We start from the raw sequence: 27,459 nt of genomic DNA on the forward strand, positions 1-27,459 counted from the left end.
ACCAGAGACTRTTGTGTTTTTTATGGGGGGTGGAGTATCTCAAGCTTCAGTCTGAATCTAAGCAGTGACTGGTTTTTGGTTTTGTGGGGGTTTTGGGGACTTTTTGGTGCTAATGAAAGCAAAGCAGACAGAGATAAGAGAATTTTTTTCTCTTTTAGATGGTTGCTTGCTAACAGTTGTGTTCCATGTTTGGGTTTTTATGTTTGGGTTTATGTGTTTTTTTCACACCTCTAATTTCTTGTGACATACCTTTTCTTTATATTATCTCCCATCTCTCCCTTGAGGTTCGTTGAAAACTTGTACTTAAAAACATGTTCACTTTAATGTCTTGCACATGAAGTTTAGGGATCGATGTACAAAGGAACATTAGGGAAGAAAGAAACACCTAYTGCAAATTACTTTTGTATTCTGAAGCTCTGCAGAGTTCCTCAGACATGTAAAAATTCTTGCTTGCTTTGAAGAAGTCATGTAAAAGTGAATCTGAATTGTGAATCTGTGTCACTAAAATGAATTTGATCTTAGTAGGCTGGAGGGAAAAGAGAACTRTATATGCAGCAGGAGAAGTAAGGTAAGGAGAGAAATTACCAGACCTTGCCCTTGAGCAGAGCTTCTCATCAAGGAGGAGAAGGAAGAAGCAGCAAGTGCTGACTGTGATTGAGAAGATAAATGAAATCTCATGATAGAATAATCTAATTAGAGAAGTCTAGAAGATGTTATTTTTAAATTGATTACAGAAAAATGGATTTTTCCATCATGGCATATTCTGCCAGATTTATCTTCTTTCTGGTAGGTTTTGCTAATCTACTTGTGCATGCATCTAGCACTAGTGCCTTCAAGGGAAATTCAAGGGAAATCTGCGGAAAGGAGCCGGCCAAGTTGGAGAGAGAAAACTTAGGCCTGCTGAGGTATCAGCTAGAGTGTTAAACATCAGATGATATGTCTAGGAGTGACATCATAAAGACTTAATTTTCTGGATAGTCTAGATTAGATATCATAAAACCAACAATGCTGCAGACAAACATTGTTAGTTGTTGTAGTCACAAAATTACTTGGGTTTCAGTTTCTATTTTATTGAGATGGTAAGATGACGTGACAATGAAGCTACTGAAGAATTAATCCAATGAATCTGGAACTTTGCTATTAAAACAATTAATACACTTTCTCTCATGTGCCGTTTCTCAGGTAGAATACTAGTTTTCACATTTTTCCCCCTCTTGCTTCTCAAACTAAAAGTATTTAATTCCTGTTATCCTTGAGGTCCAAGGTGGAAATTCTTATAAAAATATCTGCGTCAACTCTTCTGTTCAGTTCTTGACTGGCATGTATAAGTAAAAAGGTAAAAGACATCAATTTGTTGTCAAACTTGGGCTCTTCCACTTAATTCACCTGGAATTATTGTTTCCTTGTGATCTGGTCTTTGAGCTCTTCCCTCTCTCTCCCTCTTCTTTTTTCCTCCTGTTTCAAATTTACAGCTCCTGGTCTGTTACTCTTGCTGCAGCTGAGAAGGATAGTCTGTTGAATTACCACATGCTATCTGTTCAAAATCCCAGCTTGTTCTTATGTCTCTCCACAGTTTTCTTTCAGGTAACATGTCTAATGTATATATGTATGCATGAAGTGCTGTTTAGTGAGGACTTTTTCCCCTGCTGCTCTTGTCATTTGGTAAAGGGATGTATCCAGAAGYAGCAAAGAGGAGAAATGAAACATGTCTCTTCAGTTTCTTGTTAATTATTCAGTCAGGGATTTGCTTGAGAAAACCCACCCTGAATCTGTTGGTGAATTTTCCTTAAAGCTTTAAAAACAGGTCTTAAAAGAGCTTTATCTCTTTTGTGTTATATATCCTCAGTCTCAGTGCTTGAGGAGGWAAACAACCTGTTCAAGAACCACTTAATCTCAATAGACTTTGCAAGAACTGCATGACTCCTGTCACATTGTGCCCCCCCCCCAAATTGTAGCACTTTACCTGAAGAGGTTGATTATTTCTATCTGCAGGGCTAGTAGCAAAGCCTCTTGGTTTTCTAAAAAAGGGAAACCTGTCTGATCATTGTGTATGTCAAGATCTTAGTGTGGGAATGGAGGGAGACGATGATTAACCTTCCCCTTGCAGGGTCAGACCCTTTGGGAGCTGTACTTGGCTACATTTGGGAGGGTGGAGAGATGTGGTGGGGACATTTGTGAGACAGCAACCTGCTCAGCTGGGCTTTGTAGGTGGAGAGCCCTTCAAAAAGACAACCAAATGCTTGCARCATGTATTCCCACTTAAAACGTATTTGACAAAGTGGGCAGTTTCCTTCTATGTTTGGTAGGGGGWGGAGGTGGCGAGCAGGGCGGGATARCAGAGCTTTTCCAAGGGCAGGCTTCTCAGAGATCCTGAGGTATAATGCTGCATGGATTCAGTGTTTGAGTCTAGAATGAGCTTGCCTGGGTATAAATTATGTAAACTAATCAACTGCTTATTTACATTTGTGAATTACTGCTTGTCACCAAACAGTTAAAGGTGTTTAGCCTTATGTAAAAGTACTGTATGTGTCTCTTGGTGGACTTCCCACTATGACCAGGTGAATCAGGTCTATCCAGCTGGCTTTTGCTGGGGAGTGTGGAGTGTGCCAGCTCCTGCATTTCTAACACTATGTGTTGCCTTCATAGCTGTAAAATACAACTGCATCCAGTAGTTGCTTCCTGAAAGACTCTTGAGCTCCCTGAAAGACTCTTGAGTAAACTCTCCCTCAGGAATGTGGTACATCTCTCATGTCTGAGACTTYAGCAAAGTTCTTGCAAAAATACTTTTTACTTTGATCACATCAAGAGTCATGAGTAGCTCTGGTGTAGCAGCCCTGTCATAGCCTAGGACTTTCCTGGCCATTGCTGTCGTGATATTGATTAGGTACTGGAAATTTTGTTCACTATTGTGGAAGGTAAAAAGGGTGCTGGCTGYACAGTAGCCTTTGGGTAGATGAAATATTACAGTTCTTGAAATTCAATACAAAATGCTGCAAAATGTGCCAGTGTGCAAAAGATTTTATCGGTTTAAAAATCATCCTTCCAGCCATCAGAGGAAGAAAAGTGCGGGAATGGGGATTGAGTGGTGTAGTAGCTGTTGTAAAAATCATAAAAAAAAAAAAAGAAAAAAGGAAAAAAAGATAATTTTTAGAAATCATTTCCTCACCCACACAGTACAGAATTCCCTAGTGTCAAAATTACTTCTGAAGTTACTTGTATAGGGCGTGCTAAATTGTTAGCAAACTATAACAATAAACATCTGAAGAGGTGCTTTGAATGGAGAAGGAGACCCAATCCCTCTTGTATACATGACTGCTGAGCTTGATTTTGATCCTCTTCTGCTGCCACAACTTCTTTTTGCTGTCAGTGTATTTGTACTGTCACACGTCACAGGGCTTATGTTTGGTTTATGGCTTTATTATTAGCAGTGCTGCACAATCTGTATGCCAGAACATCTGGGGCATCATGTAAATGCAGAGCATTCGTCAGAGTGTAGCATTAGAAGAATCCTAGATATTTAAGTAGGATTTGAGCTGGTTATCCAGCAGTGGCAAGRGAAGTATTCAACCTTGCTGTTGCTGGTGTTTGCAGGTACACACATGTTAATGTCTGTAACAAAACTGAGTATTCAACACTAACAGTGAAAGGTTCTAAATCCTTCAAGAGATAAAAGGACTACTTTATATATTTTAATATCCTCTGCTATATTCCAGTTGATTATGTCAATACTTTTATTATGTACCATTATCTTCTCTGCTACAATTATCGTTCCATTTTTTTGTCATATACTAAAATGCTCCTTTCCTTTTCTCTTCTGAATTCATTTATTTAGTGCAATGTTACACTAGTCTTCAAATGTAGTGTTGAAGTATCTTCTCATAACTTGTGTTTTGCTTGAGAAATCTTTTTAAGATGCCTGGTAAGGAAAATGAGTTATATTTCAACCTTTTGGAATTCAGTACATATACAATGATCCTCACTTCAGAGAGCTGCACTGAATTKTTGTCCATCCTTTGTCAAGATAGGCAGAGGAGAAAAATGAACAGTGAAAGGTGGGGAGAAAAATGCAGAATCAGAGAATGGGTAAGATTGGAAGGAATCACAGTGAGTCATTGATCCAACCTCCCTGCTCAAGCAGGATTGTCCTAGACCACATTGTACAGGATTGTGTCCCGCTGGTTCTGGAATATCTCCGGTGAGGACACTCCACAACCTCTCTGGACAGTCTGTTCCAGTACTTGGTTATCTGCTCTGCAAGGATGTTTTTCTGTACAGTCAGGTGGAACTTCCTGTGCATCAATTTCTGCCCATTGTCTCTTGTCCTGTTGCTTGACACCACCAAGAAGAGCCTGGAAACATCCTCTTGGCACCTTCCCTTCAGATACTGATCGACACTGATGAGGTTCCCTCTTAGTCATCTCTTCTTGAGGTGAGCAGGCCCAGCTTCCTCAGCCTTCCCTTGTAAGGGAGATGCTCCAGTCCCTAAATCATCTTTGTTTCCCTCAGTTGGACCCACTCCAGGAACTCCATGTCCCTCCTGCACTGCAGAGCCCAGAATCAGACACAGCACTCCAGTGTGGCCTCACAGTTCAGCGAGTTCTCAGTCCAGCTCCCTGTCATTTCATTGAGTCTGTACTTAGTGAGTTTGCGTACAAGGCTATTGTGGAAGATGGCATCAAAAGCCTTGCTAAAGTCTGGAGAAACAATATCCATTTCTCTCCTGTCATCCATCCAGATAGTTGTTTCATCATAGAAGACAATCAATTGGTCAAGTGTGAATCCATGTTGACTACTCCTGATCACCTTCTTGTCATCCATTTGGAGGGTTTGAGATGAAGCTGGCAGGTCAGCAGGTCCTTGGGTCCCCTCCTTGCCTTTTYTGTAGAGTGATACCTGCTTTTTTTGTCCAGTCCTCAGACATTTCCCTTGGTCCCCATAACCTTTCAAAGATGATTGTGGGTGGCCTAGCTGTGGTGTCCAGCAGCTCCCTCAGCACTTGTGAATGTGTACCGACAGGGCATGTTGGCTTGTGGAAGTCTACTCTGCCTAGGTGTTCTCCCACTCAATCCCTCTTGACCATGGAAAAGTCTTCCCTCCCTCCCTCCCTCCCTCCCTCCCATCCTCATCAGAGATTATGTGCAAAAAACCCACAAAAAAGAAATTTCCTTTGTTTTCTCTATGTTCTTTTACGTTTCTTATTGAAGAGTTTTGCTCATGCAGTGATTTCATAGCTTGGGAAAGCACATTTTATTTCCAAACTAGATTTAGTAATTTGTAAATGCATCTAAACTATAAGCAGTGCCTGTACTGTTTTATTTCAAATAGCATCTTATGTTGGAGTAATTTTTACTTAGCTTGGATATTTGTTGGCTTTTGCAGATAGCATCCAAGACTTWTATAACAGAAAAAGCTTTGCAAAAATAGTTTTGCTCAGAAGGCGTATTTTCTGTGTTTTSTAGTACATCATTCAAATGTAGAAGAGAAACTATTTGCAGTATGGCAATGAAACCCTACTTTGGTGGAGGAAATCAGTGACGCGATTAATTTCAGAAACTTTGGCATTGAGGCATTATCTTCTGCTTTATATGTTGCATATTTATGTGTATATATTTTTTTCCCTAACAAATCAGTGTAGTTATTTTTACTTTAGCTTTGCTTTTTGTGGTTTGTTTGTTGTTAATCTGTGCAAATGATTGAAAATGGGAAAGTGTGTATATGTGAAAGGGTTGTGTGTGTACATAAACAGACATTTAAAATTTGTGGATGSTAGCTTGGTTGCAAAAAATAGGTAATTTTGAATCCTCAGAAGCTTGAAATAGACATGTCCTTTTCAGAGTATTTTCAGCCAGTGTCCAGGGAAGAATAGTATGAAGACTAGATAGTGGATGGCACATTCTTTACTTGTTGCTGGTTAGCAAAGTTCACTGTCTGTATTTATTGTTGCTGTAGTGCAACATAGAAGTTACAGTATCTACTTGACTAGATTTAGATGAGATTTTAGGAAGAAATTAATCATTGTCAGGGTGGTGAGGCAGTGGAACAGGTTGCCCAAAGAAGCTGTGGATGTCCCATCCCTRGAAGTGTTCAAGGCCAGCTTGGATGGGGCTTTGAGCAAWGTGGTCTGGTGGAAGGTGTCCCTGCCCATGGCAGGGGGWTGGRATGAAATGATCCCTTCCAACTCAWATCATTCAGTGATTCTGGAAGCATTCAAAATAGGTRCATTTGCTGAGAGTACCTGGCAAGAGATAAATCCATACTTTMTTCAGGTACTTTCTTCCTTTCTAACCTTCTTTCTCCATCACACCTMTTTTGGGAGGAAAAGCTGAACAAAATACATAGGTAGTCAATTCTGAGTTACTCAGCTAGGTAAGAAAAGACCTAATTTTCACTTTTGTTTTTTTTTCAATGATTTAGATTATATATGGCTGCTGAGGTCAGTGGAAATAGCAATAAACTTTGAGAGTCAGAAGTCTGACTTCTACTTTAAAAATTTGCCTTTTAAAAAAATTTCTTTAAAAATCAATCATGAAGATTCATTTTGAGGTTCAAGGAAACTGAAAGTATTTGTTTCATTGTCAATGGCAACAAACAGGTACTTAATCAAGAGACTCACAGCCTATTTGTGGAGATGCAGTTTGCAGTTTCCTTTCCTTAAATGCAAGAGGGCCAGAAGACAGTTTTACTTCACCTGATTTGAGCAGATAAATTTGTTATATTTAAGTTCCTTGAAAAAAAACCCAACCTGTTTTCATGTACAAATATCTCTGTTTACTTCTTGGCAGTCTGAAGTCGGGTTCTTATTTGTGACTTCTCAATTTGAATAATATTTTCTAATTACTTGGCTTTGGTGTAAGGGAGGATGTTTCTGCTCCATGAGTCTGTTACAGGTGGAGAAACTTGCACATTCTTTTCTTCCTTCCTTTGTTTTCCTTTCACATGTACTTTCTTCCACTACAGAATGTGGGCATGTGTTGATGAAATTACAAGAGGCTCAGGTTATAATTGGCTCTTTASGACAGCCCTAATCCATTTTTTGATGGTCAGAGTCTGATAAAGATCAATCCAAGTACAGATGAGTAATAGCAAGATGAACGTGAAGCGGGAGGGGAAAATGGGATGTGAAAAAGCGCAAAATGGCTTTGCTTCTATAGTTCTGTACTTGAACAGGAAACAGTCTTGCTTGTTAAAATRTCTTGAAAAATACCAGATAACTCCTTGCTGTAGCATGGAGTTAATATCATTAAACAGTAATTTCAGTGCAGATGCAATACAGTTGCTGATAATTTTTTCATTTCTTTTTTTCCTTCTGCAGATATTCCTGAAATACCAGAGAGCATCTCATTCTGCAGAGCACTACAGGTAGCAGATTTCAGTGGCAATCCACTGACTAGGTAACTTTATCTTCTTCTTAGTACCTGACATACCAGAATTGCAATCTTGTTTTAATAATTATATTTTAAAAAAGTCCTTATAAATTGTGATCTAGGCTCTCTGTGTAACATTGCCAACAGTTTATGTCTCTGGCAGACACTGCAACAAAAGTTCAAGTTTAAAAAGTGATGTGCATCTTTCCTGGGAGGGGATGAAATTTGTTAGCCAACCAGGAAAAATCTGATTTTCTATAAAATTACTTTCATTCCTTTTCTTAAATGCATGGGAAAACCACTGTTATACTTGGGAAAGAGAAAGCAATGGTTGTAGCAAATGCATTGGCACAARCCCAGGTGCCTGATGATTTGGAATAGAGTTCAGATCAGCTGCTGCAGATAATGGCTTTTACTAATGATTAAAGCTTGGGCTAGCGTTTCATCACTCTCCCATCAATTGGGACACAGTGACATGCAGTAACATGAGGCAGAAATGCAYTGTGGATGTCAGTGGCTGCTGTGTCTGCTGACAGCCTGCGTTCTGATGAGCTGAGGTTTGGAGGTTGTGCACACTTTTAGTCTGGAAGAGGAGCTTTGTTTACATTTCTCTGCTCAGTTTGCTGAAGAATTTGGAATTTATCTAGTAATGTGAGGGAGCGGATGGTGAGGAAGAGGTGATCTGCTAGTTAGAGCCTTTGAATGCTGTTTGGAGAACTGTATCTTGAGCCAGCCATTGCCACAGAGCTCCTCTGTGATGCTGAACAAGTCACATAAGCCAGAGTGTTCACGGTGGGTGCTCACTGAGCTGCTTTGCTGTGTACTGAGGTGGCCAGATACTTGCAGGGTTAGCTGGCTGGCTGGGCTGCTGCAGTGCTAACAAACAGGAGTCTGTAAGAGCTTAAGCTGCTCCAGTGGTTTTGCAATGCTGCTTCTCCCACATGTGCAGCTCAGATTCTTCAGAAGTGTGCTTTGAATATTGCCCATAGTGCCTCCTAAGTTCTCTGAAAGTCACATCTCTGAGCATTAAAGGGACACTTGTGATCTTAATCCCCATGGCTCTGTAGCCTATTTATATAGTGAGGATAATAATATCACAAAAATCCGGCAAAGCAAACTGAGGCTGAACTGATGTTTAGATATGCAAGTGGTGAGGGTCACTGAGCAGCTTTTTTCCAGGCATCAGTTGCAGTGTATAAAGCTCAGAGCTGCATCTCGTGGTTTTGAGAACAAAATTGTCAGTAGTGGCGTTCCAGTTATCCTTCTTCATTCTGTGTACCCAGTAAAGCTTGAGGCCTGAGTAATATGTTTCCTTAAGCAATAACTTGTAATGYGCAGCTACAGCTTAATGGAATTCACAAAAGTTTTTCAGTGGTGTGGAAATAGATCTCATAATTCTTTGTTGACAATTAAGGGAATTCTAAAAATTCTCAAAAAGATGACTCCAAAGCGTATGTGTTTCCTGGAAAACATCACTCTAAGCAGTTTACTAAGTTAGAAAGCACAAATTTCAGAAACTGTTTACATATGGTTGCCAGGTATTTCTGTGATGAGATCCAGAACTTCAGTTTTACCTATATAATAGCATGTAAGTTTTGGCACTGATTTGCCTAGGCAAAGTGGGAAAGTGAAATAGTTATTTTTGTGTAATACTSTGGAACTTTTTTTGGCCTTTGGTTCTTGTCTTTAGTCCATCTAACCTTAAAAACCAGTCAGAGGTCTTCACAATCAATGTCTGACCACATGTAGTGCATTGCCTCATTGTCAGACTTAAATCACTGATGAAACTGGAGCATTWAAGGTACCATTTTTCCAGCTGTTTTCACATTATGTCAGGTTTATTTATTATTTGTATCGGTAAAAAGCAGATGCATTTATTTATAGAYATTTATGCATATGGATAGATGTRTTATAGATATGGAAGTCCACTGCCTGCTACAGATAGAATAGTTCTAGTTGGAGGGGATCTATAATAATTGAGTCCAACTACCTGTTAATATCAGAGCAAAAGAGAATGAAACCATTTAACTCCACTCTTAAACCTGTTAGAGTCTAAATGGTAATGAAAGGTTCCAGTGGAGCTCTCATTTTGAAGGTATTGAGCATCTTTTGTTAATAAGGTGCAGAATATAAAGCAGTGCAGTACAGAATTGATCACATGAAAATTCCCTCCTGCCCCACACTGTAATATGCCTTTTTCCTTGTTCCCATCCCCGTTGTGCAGAGTTGTATTTGCCTATAGGTTTGTCTCTGTTTGGCAAGTTGCCTGCAGGTCATGCCTTGTGCCTTGAGCTGGGTGATGGGGGGAGCAGGAGCCAAACCAAATGCTACAGCTTGAGCTTAGGTTACATGCTCTGGGGGTTGAGCAGAGGTTGAATAGCTGGGCCAGGCACTTCTGCTCCTTTACCTAATTCACCCTTTTACCTCATCCTGTCTTCTGTGCAACTGCAAACTGAKCTTTTTGGTATTGCCACTGAGCAGCAAGAGGCACAGGAACCCTTCTGGGTGAGGGAATGGGGTACCACACCATGCAGGAGACCAACTAGGTGATGGACCTAAAGGCTTTTGGAACTTTGGAAATGTTTTGCATGTGGCTGCATTTTATAGAGGAAGAAGGGGGGATTTACATGCTGTTTTGTTGTGTACCAGTAAATGTGAAGTGCTGTAACAGCAGAACATTGTGTTCACAGTGAACAGAATGTTTCTTCAAAAATGCAGCAATTGAAGAGCAGCCTTGCAGCTAATACAAAATGGCCATGCTATAAGTGTGTATGTAACTGGAGCCTGAATAAAAATGATTATTTTACCATTTGGTTATACAGAAAAATAATAGTAAAAAAGTGGTGGTTTTTTTTTTTTTTTGGTGTGGGCTTTTTTTATTATTATTTATTTTTTAATGTATTTTTCAGTTTTGTGAACATGCTTATAATGTTTCCAAGCCCTGTAGCTWTTTGAAGTTGCAAATTGGGTAAAGGGAAGAGACAAGTATATCACCTGTTGTTTGACACAGAATAAACTTAAAAGTCTCTAAATCATGTTTTTTTTTTTTAATTATGATCCCGAGAACTTTCAGAGAATCATCCTGGAATCTGGGCATTCCTCCCTCTGTGTGTATTTGCTAAATAAACTCTAATTCACATGAACAAAAATACTTCTGGAAGTCCTTGATTTGAATTAATATCTCCATAGGTTGCCTGAAAGCTTTCCTGAATTGCAGAATCTAACGTGTCTTTCAGTAAATGACATCTCTCTGCAAGCACTACCTGAAAACATTGGGAAGTAAGTTCTTTACACTTCATTGCTTTCTTAATTTATTTTTTCTTTCCAGTTGCACTTACTGTATAAATGACTCGCATAMTTGTATTTATTGCACACATAAAATTGTTTACAGGTCTAACTTTATTTTTTCTATTCTTTCAAGCTGGAGGGTTCTGTTTAAAAAAAAMCCAAAACATAGCATTTTCACTTGACATTAGCAGGCTAATGTAAAACCTAAAGTTTGTATGTGTACGGTTCACTTATGTTCTTGGGGATATAGAATAACTTGGAATTTTAGTTGCAAAATTAATTCGGTGTTTTGTCATGCCAATCTGACCTTTTGCTTTCCTAAGTAGACCATTGATCCATTATTGTGAACATGTCAGATGGCTTGCAGCTTAGCTCAAAACCAGGCAATTGCTGGCACAAGAACAGATGGATAAAAGCTGGCTGGGATCAGGGTGGAAATTAGAAGGTTCCTAACTAGCTATGGGAGAGTCTGGTTTTGAAAAAAAAACTTCAGTGGGAGCTGTGGAGATGAAAACTCACAGAGCAGCTTTTAAGATGAAATTTTATAAGTCTCTAAGATGTTGGTTCACTCTGGAAATTAGAGCAGTGTTGCAAGCACAGACTTTCAAAGGGGAAACACGTGGAAAGTGAAGTGAGCAATGTTTATCTGTCTCCTTTTGGCTGCAGTAAATGTCCACACTTGCAGAAGGGAAATCTCTTTCCCCTTAATGGAGAGAAGGAAGGGTATCTCTTCCAATTTCAAAGAGAAATAGTAATTTCATGTCTCCTCACTGAAATATATGAGAATGACTCTGCTGATTTGGCTCAAAGGCTCATCCAGCCCAGGTTCTTTCTGCAGTTGCAGTAAGTAGATGCCTAGTGAGGATTCRGAAGAAAAGTGTGTGTTTGACGACTCTTTTTACCATCCCCAGACTGTTTCTGGTTCAGAGGATTTCCTGAGCTTTGGCTTTTGGTTTGTCTAATTGATAGCTCATAGTGAATCTCTTTCATATACTTGTCCAGTTTCTCCTTGAGCATCTGTTGACATCTTTAGCACTCTCCCCTGGCAAAYAGCTGCACACATCTATTACCCATTGCACTGGATTGTTGTTAGAGCAGTAAAATCCAGATGTTTATAAACARAGGAGTCCTGCAGAAAGCATCTTAATAACAGGAGCTCCTGCAATGTAGTCAAGTTCAGACTGGCATTACTTTGGCCACTTCCCATGGGTATGAAAACTGTCAGCTGGCACCACACCAGCTGCAGCAGAAGTGGCAAATGTCTTTTGAAACCTCCCGCAAGCACTAACAGGTACAGATAATGTGTGCCCGGTGACYAGGGCAAAGTCTCACCTAAAAAGTGCCTGGGTCAGGACTTCTGTGACACTCTTCCTTCACTGTAAAAGTTGACAAAACTTTGCATGCAGCTTTTTCAGCACTGGCAGCTAAGAATAGGCCTGTTCAGGCTTCTAATTTACTGAAAACCAAGGCAAAAAATTTGGGATCCTGCCTGATTCTGAAAATAAATACAAGAAACATGACAAGCATGATTCCCAAAAGCATGGTGTGGACTGCTGTTTTGCAGACAGTAGCTACAGGAAGGTTGTTGACTTCCTTGAGAGCTCACTGGTTGTGGTGGTTTTGGTTTCTTGCTTGTCCTGCCTCTCATTTGGTGATAGCCGCTGTTCTGGAGCAAATAATTGGAAACAGGTATGGTTAAAACAGGGATACCAGAATTTGTAGAGATGTCAATATATGGAGCTCTGCAAGAAAGAAAGGTAAAAATTTGCCTCATACTGATCAAAGCAGTTCATGGAAACACAGTGATGCTATTTCAGTGTGAGCTCTTGCAGAAGAGAGCAGTGTAACCCATCCTCCCTCAAAGTCAGTGTCTGATCCTCAATATTGAAGCCAAAAATCGGGGGTCCTCGCTTCTGTCAGGAAGAGCCACAAGCTTGTCCTGGTGGTCTTGGTGAGTTCTCCTGGGGGGACAGACTTTTATTCAAGTCTGACAGGCCTGCTTTGATCTGGGGAGTGTYCCCACGTTAGCTGTTTAGAATATGAACATTGTATTTTTACAAAAAACACTTTCATCTCATTAGTAGAAATTTTATTATCAGGTTTATGTTTAAAGAAGCAGAGACAAATGTGTGGGGTGTTGTTTTTGCCTCATCAGGTATTCAGAATAGGTGGGAATATGTTGGGAAGTCGATAGTAAGCTTGGACTGAAGATGCATACTTTCCAGCTTAGAAGARTGATAATTTAGCACAAGGGAAACTCATGGGGTGTCCACCCAGTATGTAACTGTTCCTGAAGCCTGTTGAGGAATGTCCAACAGAGAGATCCTGTCTGATTTCAACTGGAAATTATTGGATGTCTTGTTTGTTGTGAACTAGAAGTGCAACCTGAAGTCCATACGGATCACTTCGKAGAGTGAATTTTGCTGATTTTTTAGCATTAGATCTATAAGTAAGAGTTTTTTTTCCTTTGGTTTTTTTTTCAGTCTGGCTACCAACAAGTGCAACTTTCCTATTTCAGTTTGAAAAATTTTCATTATTTAATGCAAATGAATTTGATGGTGCTTCTGATCACCTTTTATTTTGTAAAAGCAGTGAAATTCTCTGGCTTCTCCAAAGGTAAAAGCCACAAACTTGTACTCATTGTTCCCTCCTTTGTTCTTTTTCATCTGCTGGGACCCCAAAAATGCTGGGAATTGAAAAGTAATGCTAATTTTGTTTTTCTGGTTGAGCAGACTCTAAAAGGTGTTTGGATATGTTTGCAAATGCTTTATTGGTGTTTCAGTGTACTTTGGGTAATAATACATGTTGTTATTTGATGGAATAGGCTGGACCTGTGTGCTCTGTATGAGATCTGTCAAAYAGTGAGAAAATAAATATATGCTGGTGTTTTATTCTACTGGTGTGGCTGGGCTTGTTTGGGGAATATTTGGAAGTCCCTGGGCTTGCTGCATGTCTTCTGACCACTAGAGTATGTGGAAGCTTGGGGAAATTCATTCTGATTTCTTATAGCCTTACAGTGCTATCTAGGAAACTGCCTAATATAGCCAGTGAAATCTAATTCATCTTCATGTAGTGCAATATGTATTTAGCATCTCCTTTTTTTTTTTTTTTTAGCTACCTACTTACAATCTTGTGGCAATGCAAATTTTCCTTACTGTCTTAGATGGGGAAAGCAGCAAAAGCAATGGCAAATCTTTTACAAACAGCAATACTTAAAATGTTAGTAAGAAAGTTCTTACTAATGGTAGATAATAGACTTGAATTGCCTTGTGGTGAACCATTAGTGGAAGTGTGTCTGGCTTGTGAGTTCAGATATCCAGTCCATTTTCCCATGGTCTGATATGAGTGYCAGTGTTCAGCTTCATGTTCCAGGCCAGTGTTCTGAACTTCTTCAACCTCTTGATATGTCGAGTTCTGTCAGTACTTTCACTGTGCCATTAAGAATTGTTCTGCACAGACCTTTTGTGTTTTTATTGTCCTTTGTTTTGCAAGAAGGAGTGTTTTTAAGGGTCACAACTGTGTGTTTGAAGAATATAGACAWGGCCTTCCTTGAACCTTCTTTCCTCTTTCTTATGCATAGCCATTCTCAGAGTRTGTCAAGTTTTCTTATTCTATGTGACCACTTCAATCTGCTTATCTGGTGCTGACTGTTTTTTCCTTGCTGGATTAAACCTACTTCTTTTATGCTCATGRACTGTTTCAGGGCTTTCTAGAAAGACGTGTGACATCCTGTTTTAGGACTGGATTGCAGACTTGATGTCTCAATTTTACCAGTGCTGCTTTTTCTGTTTCTCTGTGATTTGTGTTCTCTTAACTCGTGGTTTGATTGCTATCTGGAGTAAAATAGGGAATGCTAATGCATGGGAGATACTTCAGCTAATAATTAGGTGGGTGCAGCTTGGAGCAGGGTTTGTCCTGTTGGCTAGTTGTACCATTTGGAGAAACGAGTTACTTAAGTTGTGAGTAGGAGTGTCTTTTACAGCCTTTCTCAGTCTAATGAGAGCAAACCTAATTTCCTTGCCTATTCTGCAGGGCTGTCTGTGTCTAGAGCTGCCCAACAAGCAGGCATAACCTGTTCCTCACAGCATGGGTAACTTTTAGGAATTTCCCCTTGCTTCTAGGATTATTTTTCTTCAATACTTCCTTCTTCATGTAGCACCCAAAATAYAGGGAATGACTTTTTCCTGAAATTGAAAAATCAGAGTATTTGTAGGTAAGGGTATTTGTCTAAATCAGGATGTTTGTAAGGCTTCCTAGGGCATGCCTTACATTAACAGCATGAATATTCGAGTGCTCAGCCCTTGTCTTGTCCATAAGTGTTCATTCTGAAGTGTTGGTTTCAGCACACTGTAATATTGGCTTTTTACCAGTAAAGATTGATGATTTTAGAGATCTGCATAGTGCTCTTACGACTTAATGTCTAGAAAGAGAAGAGAGATTGTGTCAGCTTTGTGTGTTTATTTATTTCTGGTTCTTAGGCTTGAATGAGAACCAGGTACCTTGTTTGGAAAGCCTTTTATGTGTTTCTGATRTTTAATCTAGCATCGGACTCTCAGRACTGTGCTTCACGAGGACTTTGCCTTAGCTGAAAAAACAAACCTTTCAGCATGAAAKGCATATTTGAAAAAGACAGTTATCTATCACATTCTGTAGGGACAAAAAGTTAATTTCTTAAATGGCTGGAGCCAAGGGCAGAGCTTCACTAGTATGCTTTAAATTATGGTTTAAGATCTGCTGCCCATTGGCACACCAGGCATCCAAATGACATCCAGTTTTTAGCTTTCACCATTTTTTCAGCAGTCTTGTCTGTGCCTGAAAAAGATAAAGATTACCAGATTGCTTTTTTTTTTTTTTTGGATGTTAAGCTTTAAAGTAASAGATTACTCATGACTGGCAGGTAGGGTATTTTGAAAGTTCCCTACATGGCAGATGAAAAAAGCTTGCCTCTGCCATACACAATCTTTATTCTTCCCTCAAAAAATGTACAGATGGTCTCCTATTTGGACATGATCTCAAAATCCTGAGGAATCAACACAAGATCATAGAAATGTAATGATTTGTAGTATCCCCATCATTCACAGTCTTCCCCTGCCCCCCCCCCCCCCCCAATTTTTTTAAGACAACTTCATAGTCTGTGATGCAAGAAAGTAGGATAGCTTTATTTTAGCTTCAGAAACTTTTGATGTGGGGAGGGGTGAATTTCTTTAGATGAGAAGGATATTTTGATGCTGATGACTGATGAGTCTGGTTTACCCCCAAGCTGCAAGCAGGCTGAATGGATCTGTGGAACCTTACTACTGAAAGGGATTTACCAGGTAAGCAGAGATATTTTCCTCTTACCATTGGCAGCTAGCAGGTAGAATGCTGAAAYAGGCATTTCATTATAAAAGTGAACATAATGGAAAGAATAGAACAAGCSTTGCTACGCTTAGGAGCTTTGTTTTGCAGAAAGATTTGTTATGGGCATGCTTTTCAATGGTCATGGAACCACAAAYACCCAGAGACTTTGTGTTAGTCACTGAGGGTGGTGGTTTTACATATATATGTTTAATTCTAGAGGTTTTGAAGTTTTCAGCAGTTTYTGAACCAGAATCTCTAATGTTGATCATAGTAGAGTAGCTGGAGAATATAAGATCTTCAAAGGCAAGGGTGATGATCAATACATGGTCCAGAAGCAGGTCAGAATGCCATGCTAATCCTGAGAATGGATTCCTGGGCCAGTCCATGACTGGCAGTGTATTCCTGGATGACTCAAATGTAGATTATGCATCTGGTAGCATCACATGAAATGGAAAATGTTTTTAAAATTATGTGGAATAAGACAGTGTAATTCTCTTTTCAGGTTTAGCATAATAATGTCTGATTACCATTCAGTCTTACATGACACAACAGAAATTATGGGGTGGCTTATCTCTCAAATACATGGAAGGAGGACTATACGTAGGTGGTCTGGCTAGGCTGATATAAATAGTATTAGAAACTCCTACTCTGGCTTAACTGAATTTAGCATGGCAAGAAATATTTGCAGAGTTTGAGTAGGTAGAGCATTCAGTGTTAGTCACAGCCATTTGATAAATGATAAAACTGAATGTTGAGAACTCGGAAGTTTGTTTCAGGAACCCTTTAACTATGTAATAGTGAATGCAGTGCCCTCTGGCCTTTAAATAAGAGATGTTGCATCTTGTATGTTACACAAGAAAAAAATATTTGATGTATATTTAGCAATATTTAAAAAAACTAAATAATTCCTTTTTTTATTGAAATCATTGAAGATTGATGTTGCACAAGTAGAATGGAAGATATTTTGAAAAGAAAATTTTGTTGTAATTGGCTTAGCCATCTTGATAAGCAAATAAGAGATTGTTTGGTTAAAGCATTCAAAAGTGAGCAGGATGWGCTGTAATTACAAATCTCTCCTTTCTTCTTAATGATGCCTTTTGAAATTMATGGGGAATTTTCCTGTCCATTTTTTTTGGTCCATGCTTGTTGCCACKAGCAAGAGAGAGAGAGTAGAAGTGGTCTCAGCAACTTTAAAGCCAAGCTTATGTAGAAAACTAATATTCATTATCAACTTAGACTATTAATGTAACATGTTTAGGGAATTCCTTGGCCATAAACTGTACCACTTTATTTGTAGAGTTTGAATGTGACTTGTACTACTGGCCATCTRTTGAGGCTTTCCCTCAGTAGCTGATAAGAGAGTAACGCTTTTTTATCCTGTTTTTACTTGTTGAAGATATGTAGCTTTTTACAAGCCAATTAATGGTACTGACAGTTCAGTTCAAGTAGCGGACTATGCAAATGCACTTTCTCTGACTTTGAGTGTCCTTGGTGCTCAAGTCTAGGATGACAGAATTACCAACTTTGCTGTTTTGGTCCCTAGTTAAAATCGATCTTATTAGAAAGGAGCATTTCCCCACCTTAATTTGTGTCCAGTTCTTCCAGTTCTGTAGAAAATGACAAGTGTTAAGAACATAATCCTTAATGTCAGATTTTGTTATGAGAATTAGTACATTTTGTTATGAGAATGCTGTTTTGCTTATCAAACTCCAGGAGTAAACTGCTAAGGAAAGCCTCATGCCTTTCTCCTGAATGCTGTGCACTTAAATTTGAGAGGAAAGAATAGTATTTAAATTAGATACAAGTTACATGCAATTACTCTGCCTCCAAAAAGGATGAGGAGGAGGAAATCTTTCAAAGATATTTTTGAAAGAATGGTTTTTTACAATACTGGTGAAACATAATAACAGTTTCATCAAAGCCAAATCTAGTTACTTTGCTTTCTAGTTGCTTTTCCACCTTCTCTTATTTTCCATGGTAGAACCATTGGGACTTCAYGTGTGTGAAGATGAGTTTGTTTTGAAATAAGGAAGTGCCCTCATTTAGGAAATTACTATTTACTGTAATTTCTAGCTCATGTAAGAATTTCTGGCATTCAATACCTAAGAATTTGCAAAAATCACTCTCCCCTATTGCAGGTTGTGGATGGACGGTCTGCTTTCAATACTGTCAGATCAGTTTTACAAAAATTCATCAGTGCTCTTTTTTTATCAATCACATTGTAAAACAAGCAAAGGGTAACCAAGGCACAACTATTGTATATTTGTAGGTCACCAAATATTGGATACAAATTCCAAGGTTCTTTCATAGTAACTTTGTCTGATTATATGCCAGCATTATGCAGTAGTTGAAAGCCAAATAAGCATGTAGTGTTGAAMCTTTTAAGAAGGTGAGAAAAATGCATGCCAGGAGCATGGAGACCCCAAACTACATGGTTGTGTGTTAGAGACCCTCGGTAACTTCTGGAGGCATAATGCTTCCCTATATGGCRAATACTGCTTTTGTTGTGTTGGAAATGTCATCACAGCAGAAATCCCTACGGAGCTGGTTGCTCAGACACAGAGGGAAGATCCATTGCTGGCAGGTATGGGGACTCTGGGTGAAATAAGGCAGGCTCAGAGAAGCACTGAAGTGGTAATTAACTCTGGTGAGAGGTGTGTGCTACAAGAGCTCTTGAAACCATCCAACTCTAAGCATCTAATTTGACAGAATGGTTTGGRTTGGAARGCACCTTCAGAGATCACCTAATCCAACCCTTCTGTTGTGGGCAGAAACATCTTTCACTAGGTCTGGTTGCTCAGAGCCCTGACCTATCTGTCTCTGGCTCATGGGGAGGAGCCATCTGCACCTTCTCCGGGTGTCCTGTTGCAGTGTCTCACTGCCCTCACTGTAAAACATTKCTTCTCCAGACTGAACAATGCCAACTCTCTSAGCCTGTCCCCTCACCATTTTTGTGGCTCTTCTCTGGACGTKCCCCAGCAGGACTGTGCCTTCCCTGTGCTGGGGCTGCCTTTCCTGGAGCTGGGTGCAGAGCTCCAGACTGGGGTCTCATCAGTGCAGAGTAGAATCACGTCCCTCCACCTGCTGGCCTCTCTTCTTTTATGCAAACCAGGGTGATACGGTTGACACAGGGTTGGGAGTTTGGAGATTTGGTTTTTTCAGGGTCTGTGTGCAGCTGAGGAAACAGCCAGTGAAGGGAGGACAAGAGAAAGAGGCTTCTTTTGGGAGTGACTTGGAACAGGAGCTTACCCCAAAGGCATATGCTCTACCTTCAAATACTTACAGTCTGAGTAAGTGGGATTTTGAGAGCTGGCTAGTGACTGATTAACCCTGTMATTTTCTTGGGGAATAAAAGGTGCTAAACATCAGGTTCTCAATGGATCGTTGATCTGTGCCTAGAAGCCTTGTGGGATGGGAGAAGCCTAGAGGTTCCTGTCAGATGAGTGACTTGTCATTGACTGGTGTGTCCTGGGGCAGGGTCGTACATGTTACTGGTAGTTTCATTTGACTGGTGGGGATGGGCTGTAATATATTTAAATATGGCTAGTTTAATGCATTTTTATGCCATTGTCAGAGTGCCACAGTTACCTTACCTCTGGGAAGACCCCTGAATAGATGGAAAAACCATGTTCTTCTGCACAAGAAAAGACAGTAAATTGCCTAGTTTAGGCTCCTTTCCTTCCCAGTTTAGTGTCATGATGAATGTTTCAAAGCATATGTGCTGTATACCCAGGCAGGGTATCTAAGTACCAGTAATCTTCAGATGCTGAAGAACTGAAGTCCTTTGGAACTGATGCRCTGGCCAAAATGTGGACTTAGTCTTTCATTTCTGTGTGCTGCATCCTTGGGCTGTGTTCTGGAGCCATTGCTGCTGCTGCTGTATAACAAGTGTAATACTRGACCAAATTCAGACTCTAGGTTTTAATCTTATCTATCCTTATTGAGCAGGACCTTCTCTTGTTCTGTATAAATTTGGGGACTATGCCCATTGTCCTGYCTTTTCCTTTTTTTTGCAGTTTTGCAAACGCAAGGAGAAGTTACATGTGGGATTTTATATTCCCCTAACCAGTTCAGACTTGCTGGAAAGGATACAGATTGGGCCATGGATTTTTGCAGGTGCTTTAGATCTTCATCTCTTCCAACTTYGCTTCCTTGTTTTCCAAAGCTTGTATTCTTGTCTTGCTGGCTCAGCTGTGTGCTGCTTTTGACATAAGGTCAGAAAGCGTAGCTTTTATTACTCAAGAGAAGGGCGTTGTTCAGTTTTTATTGACTGAGCATCTTTAGCTTTTATATCAGTTCTTTTTGTTATCTATCTTTGTTTTCTTCTGTTTTTTCCCACATTTCACTTTCCACTTCCTTAATTTTAACTTTTTTTTTTCTTTTCCCACAGTGAAATAGCATATGTTTTATCATGCTTCCCAGTGCTTTTCTCAGAAATGTTTGGTCTTTACCAAGGGCTTGGATGCTCCTAGCCTTTTTGCRGGGACTGGGATAGAAGTAGTGTGTATGGTGTTGTCTGCTGTCTCTCTTAGGGCTGACTTTCTGTCCCTATGGATAGAGGAATGTGCTGCAACTGTTCCTCAAGGTCAAAAGGCTAGAATGTACTCATAGGAGTTTTGTATTTAAAACTTTACAAAACTAAATACATTTAATGTATGCTGTATACTGAAAATGTAATTTCATCCAAAATAACTAGGAAACATCTGTCTCTGTTTTCTTTTTTGTTTCTTTTTTTTAAACTTTTACCTATTGCAATGAACTACTGTAGTTAAAGAGTCATCTTTAACAATCTGTGAAAAGGTTGTTTTGTAGAACATGGTGCTGCTGATAGTCTCATTGTAATTAATCCAAACTGACTTRCTTTGGAAGAAAAAGAACAACAGGCTTTGTTTCTGGTTTTAGCRGATGATTCTAGTCTAACCTTTGTTTTGGAGTAGACTGCTGCAGTTGACAAGGGAATATTTGTGGTATTYCTTGTTTGTTTTGTGTTGGATTGTGAGTTTCTTTCTCAAATCCTGACAGGAAGCTCAGGAAAGACACTTTCAGCATTTATGTCTACTTTGTTGCTATTAGTTTTGTTCTCAGTTATTGATTTCACATTCTCTTMATTCTTCCAGCTCACGTCATGAATAGCAGTATCTATGGTTACTGTAGGTAGAGYGCAGAACAAGTATATCTGGTTTATACTGAAACTGACATTTTTAGCCTTATGTACCTTTAAACTCGGCTTGGTTCCACCCTTATACCAGAAATCATCTGGAATGCTGAGATAGAAAACTTACGATTATTTCAGTTWACTGCATCCTCTGCCTGCTTTGTCTGTTTCCATGTGCTCAGTAATTTCACTCACATGCTCAGTGTTCGAGGTGTGTGTCCATAGTTTTTGCAATGAGAACTGTTACAATATTAATGCTTTTTACAAGCTTCAGTGAAATAGTATCTTATGACAATGGTGGGTTTTTTGTTTGGTGGGGTCTTTTTCGCTCTTTTGGTTTTCTCCTCTAGGATATAAATTACATTTKCTTGTGCATTTTCTGTTGGATTTATTTTTTGGGGGGAGCAAGGAATGTTGGAAAGCAGCCTGCAATGCTCTGTGGTGCATTTGCATTTTTAAGTGCAGTTGGTGAAGATGGAACTRCCTTTAGTCTGAGTAAATTAGATTGCTGTTGCCTTTATGTTTCATGGTAGCTTCCCATGACTGATTTTTTCTCTACCAAGATGGAGATTAGAATTAGGGAAAGATTCTGAAATCGATAAGGTATGGCTTGCTTTAGTTCTTTTCAGGGACTTCAGAATTATTAGACTGATGGTGCACCTGCAAAATTACAGGCATAGAGAAAAAGAGTTATTTCATTTAGTATACTGTGAAAAAAGCTATTTGTTGCTGAGAAGAGGAAGTATTAGAATTTCTGGAGAGCATGTTACTAAATCAGAAAAGATTTTTGAAGAAYGACAAGTCATGTAAGATTTTTCTTGCAAAAGACTTAAAATTRTGTTTCTTAACAGAACTTAAAATTGGAAAAATATTAGTACTCATACAATTTGTCAASAACCTGTTCATAAATGTAAGGATGATCTATATCTCTGCTTTTAAATGTATTGGAGATTAGTGCTTCAGTACATCAGCAARTCTTWCATATGATMCTGTTTTATAGGATCRCTGWCAYRTTTTAGGTTGCAGCACATAGGTTTKCTGGRAGCTTTTTCTGTAACTAGTCAAAATTTAAGAAAAATAAGTCACAAATTTCCTTTCATTTTCTGACCTCTCTATAAAATGGATCCATCTTAAACATAATRTTTCACTCTAATGATACAGCTTTGCTGGTTTAAATTTCACAGATGTAGGTGTTTGTATTGGTGTAAAGCTTAATTTTGCTTATTGGGGTCTGCTTACGTTGGATTTGGACTTAAGACCTTGGTGGAAGTAGAAAGGATAAAGGAGTGTGGGGCAGTATCTTCTATTTTGTTCCAGGATAGAGCTAGGGTTGTGAGCATGTTGTGGGTGAGAATAGCTATAGAATAAGTGAAGCATTTCTGCCTCAGAAAGCTGTGTCATTGGAGATGAAAACATAATCTGGCAGGTATCTGACTGCCACAAGAAATCACCTGGCCTGGGACTGGGCCAGAGCCCCTCTCTGAAGGGTGGGTGGGTGCAGATCCAGCTCTGGTGGGTACTCACAAGGGCACAGCTGCCCAGGAGTGCTCCCAGTGCCTTCCTGGCACCTTCTTGGCAGCTGTGCTGGCCCAGGTGTTTAAGGGGATTTATTCTGCCTTGGATTGGGGATCTGTGTTACTCTCCTTGCGGGGTTATTTTTAAGCAGGATTGATTTCCTGWGCTGATTCACTCGCCTTCCCCAGTTTAATGATATCATAAGGCAGGTTAAGATGGTGGTCCCCAAGTTCTTGCTGTTGAACATGCTTTTCTGATGCAGATTTCTATTCAGCCGCAGCTGAAGTGGTGTCTGAGGTAGGAAAAGAAATTAAAAGTTTGAACCATTTTACTCATCAACACTTCAGCATGGTGAGGAAGRAGATAAGTAGATGCGGGGTGATGTGTAAACACAAGATTACAAGGCAGCTTGGAGCTGTACACATACTTTTTGTATTCTCTTGATAAAAATGAATCATGGGCCTGACCTAATACAAACTTGAAGAGAAAGTRGAAAATTCAAAGGAAGATTGAAATAGGTTTCTAGAAAACCTGTAAACACAAATGTAATGGCAGTCTGGGTGGCAGTGTGGGCAAGATCAGACTCATATTCTCTTGGAGAGAAGTGGTTCTCCACCAACCCTTTCCTCTCCCCCTCCACTTGTTTGGTTTCCGTGAGGATGTTGGAGACCATGTCCCATCTTGGGTTGTGTTTTATTGTGCTGAATTTTTATGTGTGAGTTTTCTCTTGTGTTGTTGGATGATGGCTTGCTTATTTCTGTCATTGATTTTGAGTGGCAGTCACAGAGTTATTCTCACTTATCTTTTAATTGAATTTGTAATAGACTTCTGTTAAAGTATCTTTGCCTAAATGGTATATTTAACTGTACTTCTGGAGGAATACAGGACYCGTTGGGTAAAATGTGCTTATTTTAAAAGTTGAAAAGGGCTGCTGGGACTGTAATCAAAGCTCCTGTGAGATTTTATTAGCTGTTTTTTGAATGCAGTATGACATAGGTGCATGAGATAAGGATTTCTTTTTCAGACACCATCAAAAGTCAATCCATGAAAAATCTTCTTTCCCTATTAATTAGTCAATGCATCAATTCTGTTGTTTTTCCCTACTTGGATAGCTGTATTGAATTGCAATGTGAAGATTTTTCTTTAGTTTTGTTGAGGTTATCAGCTGCTTTTTTACTGGAGCTAACAAATTATTCTGTAATTCAGCTATTGTATTGTTTGAGATGAGAAAATACTTCAGTTTTATGTAGTCTGAATGCATGGACTTGTTTTTATTTTTTTGTTCTTTTTTTTTTTCTTAAGGTGTACAAATTTAGAATGAACATGTGTTTCAAATTTAGTGGAATTCTTGTTTTTTTATCTAGATTGTATTCATGGCCTAGTACGCTGTCCTCCATCCCTGCACACCAGGACAGAACATAATTCTGTTGTAGAAAACTCTTATTTGCAGTCACTATATCTGATTTTCATTTTTTCCTGGGATGGTGGAGGATTAGAGCAGATTATGGTGTTGGGATAATGTCTGACTCCTTGTGTTCCATTTAGTCATAAATAAACCCCTGAGAAATCTGAGTGTTGCTATGGTGATGTTGGTAAAAGCCTGGGATATGGAGTAAGTGAGCCGCTTAGAAGCATAATGTCACTTAGAGTAATGAGCGCGTCGTCATTAGAGCAGTGATGGCTTTACCAGGTGCTCTGCAACTTTGGTAGCCCCTGCCAGATTCTCAAGGCGAGTAAGAAAAAAGCAATTTTTTCTTTTTTCTAACAAGATATAATGTTCTCTGTTTAGCAACTTGCAGCTACAAGCATTTTAACAAATGGAAATTTGTGTCTTGTCTGTTTACGTTGTAGCTTTAATCTGTTGAAGTATCACAGAGTAACAAGCAAAAACTGTATTCTGCCTTCCATATGATGGTCTGGTTGAATTAAGATGACAGAAGATGAGTTTATAGCAACTTGTTTTCCTTGTGAAAATGTGGAATATAAAAAGATGGTATTAAAATATGTTTTTTGGGGTTTTTTTTTTAGTCTTTATAACCTGGCTTCACTGGAACTGAGAGAAAATTTGCTGACATAYTTACCTGAGTAAGTGACATTGCATGCATTTGATTATATTAACATAAAATGYTCTTATTCTTAAAATCTGCTAATATTTGAAACTGAATGACAGCTACAAAAAAAAATTCAAAGCCAATTGACAACATATATGAGACACAGCCTTCTTTTAACAGCACCTACTTACATCCATTACTTCTAGTTGTACTTGATTAGTAGCAGGAGCCTGCACTCTGCATGGRTTGGCTTTGTTCTATAAAAAAGTGTTCTGTGTGAAACACTGCCGCACCAAACATGCCCTGCACGCATTGAACAAGCCCATCTGCAATGGGAGTGGTGGCTTGGGTTGTTCTCATGATGAAATTTTGTAACTCTGAAAGTAGGGCAGTAAGATCTCRGAGATTTTCACTGTAGACCTTCATACCATTTAAATAAGTGTTGGTGTTCAGGGCTGAGTTGCAAAAGCTTCTGAAACTTGGAGATGAAAGCCTCAGTAGCATATTAGGCCTACTGATGTCTGAAGTCTAACTCCACCCACTGATTTTTGGGCAAAAAGTTATCTGGATTTCTTCATACTTTCTGTACTGTGGTAGARGAATTGGTGATCTTTTGTTAGCCTAATTTGGAATCTTATATTTTGGGGATCCTTTTTGTCTGCCTAGAAGAAGCCTCTCCTTTCTCTAGTGAAGGAGTTTCCTTCACTATCTGGTTGCTTCTTGTGAGAGTTTTGGTGACTCCTGTTTTTCTTGTTTAGRTAATCTAATAGGTACTGTAAAAGATTTAACCTGTTTTTATTCAGAATCTCTTCCCCAGTTGCTTTGGGGTCCTTTTTTTCCTGTCAGTCTACTCAGTGCCTTGGTTGTGGCTGTTCATAGCAGTGAGCCACAAGACTCCTTTGAGTGTCAGTGGTCAGAAGATAGGAATTGCTAGCTAAATTTAGTCATGCAGAGTCAGAATGAAGCTATCACAAATGCTGACAGTTTTATTGCTCCTGGAAAATTCTGACTCTCAGTAGTGTAGTTGAGACGTCTCCCTGTTTTTTGTGCTATTGCAACTTTGGGGAAAGTAAGCAAGAGCTCTACAACAGCCTACTTTTGAAGTAGAAAGGGTGATCCTCTCTGTCAGTCAGTTTGAACTTCTACATCCTTTTGGGCTTCCCTCTGTTTGCAGTCTCAAAAACTAAAATGCTTCAGAAATTGGTGGATTGTGTTGAGAAGATAAGTGATGGATATGGAGTCTTGAGTCACATAGTTATGTGATCACTATGGGGAATTTTTATCCAGTTGCATAACTGTAAATTTTGCCTAAAAATAAATCTAACTAACCGTACTAAAGTATGTGGCATTTGCTACCCCAGGGGACTTACAGTTAAAATAAAAAAAAAAAATTATTTGATTGCCTATACTAAGTTTTAAGTTTCAAGGGCATACAGTTACACTGACAAACCAAATTATTTTTTTCAGTAAGATATTACAGCAAACAGTCCGTGCCTGGTAAAATAACTGTCTGCCTACAGTGCATTGAAATTTGAAATTCAAGTTTCAGTAAAATGAGCTTATTCAAATACATGGGGTTTCTGTTGCTTTAGTCTAATGTGGTTTTGTTTTGACTTATCTCATCTCACAGATCACTTGCCCAGCTGCAGCGACTAGAAGAACTTGATTTAGGAAACAATGAACTTTATCATTTGGTAAGAGAACATGCCACTGAAACTGCACAYTGGTCTTGTTTTACATATAATTTAGATTAAATAGGTTGTAGGATGTCCAAAGTTGAAGAAAGAAAAACGTATGGAGGGAGGTCTTTTTATAGGTACCGATCAATTTTGACAGTGAGCTGGTGCTTTCATATCTGCTTAGTCTTGCTCAGTACAATATCACTTCACTCAAAAAACTGCAGCTTATCTCTGGCAAATGAGAGCACGGCACAGCTGTTTTATGGAAATAAAAAGGAGTGGAGGGACACAAACTCTTGTCTGTGCTTGCAGCTACAATGACCACATGGATTTGTGTCTGGAGCTGGATGGACTAAAAACAGATGAAAGTTCAGTTTCCAGGGTGAGAGTAGCAATCTTTGGGAAAGGGCTGAGGTAAACTGTTGAGCGTTGAAAGGTCCTACATTGTTGCAGATCAATCTACCGAAAAATATCTGTCATCTCCCTTAAGGTTACTCAGTTGAATGTTGGATGGATTTKCAGTAGATCAAGGATGTCCAGGCAATTTGTTAGTGCATGCCAGCTAAAGAACTTTAATAAGCTATAGCAATTAATTTGTATGATGGAGTTCCCAAATGCTTACAGTCACCTTTGCTACTTCTAAACCAGGTGCCTCTAAATAGTGCTTGAAATAAGAATTGGTTTACTTAGACTGCAATTGTGGGGTAGCTGTTTGTTGTTTACTTGAAGCTCCTCTGCTGCTTAACTTTACTGCTTTTTGTGTTATAGCCAGAAACAATTGGTGCACTTTTCAATCTTAAAGACCTTTGGTTGGATGGAAACCAATTAGCTGAAATACCTCAGGTAAAAAAGAGCTCTACTGATACTGTTTTGAACATGCTTTAAAATAAAAACCTTTTCATTCATTCCTAARGGGAAGTGCTTTAAAATATTTTTCTCAGTCTACTTTGCCTGGGTTTGGTTTTGGGTGTGTAAGGGTTTTCTCTTAATAAGTTCCTCTGCAAGGGATTGGCCATGATACTGTATGTTATTAGAGATTTTCTTTTAAGCATTTTGACAAAGGAATT

The 27,459-nt window shown here is 39.1% G+C and overlaps 1 protein-coding gene across 1 annotated transcript in view; it reads left to right on the forward strand.

The window, feature by feature from the left end:
• The window catches only part of LRRC1 (leucine rich repeat containing 1), a 67,952-nt gene that overhangs the window by 21,838 nt on the left and 18,655 nt on the right, over window positions 1–27,459 (forward strand). Inside the window, exons 3-7 of the mRNA XM_057372207.1 lie at window positions 7,313–7,391; window positions 10,554–10,643; window positions 24,691–24,747; window positions 26,344–26,407; window positions 27,161–27,235. Of these exons, the coding sequence (XP_057228190.1) occupies window positions 7,313–7,391; window positions 10,554–10,643; window positions 24,691–24,747; window positions 26,344–26,407; window positions 27,161–27,235 (365 nt within the window). The remainder of the gene's footprint in view (window positions 1–7,312; window positions 7,392–10,553; window positions 10,644–24,690; window positions 24,748–26,343; window positions 26,408–27,160; window positions 27,236–27,459) is intronic.

The sequence above is a fragment of the Malurus melanocephalus genome, unplaced genomic scaffold (assembly GCF_030028575.1).
Source record: "Malurus melanocephalus ecotype Western Australia unplaced genomic scaffold, MMel_1.1 scaffold_166, whole genome shotgun sequence".
In the NCBI taxonomy this organism is placed as follows: Eukaryota; Metazoa; Chordata; class Aves; order Passeriformes; family Maluridae; genus Malurus; species Malurus melanocephalus.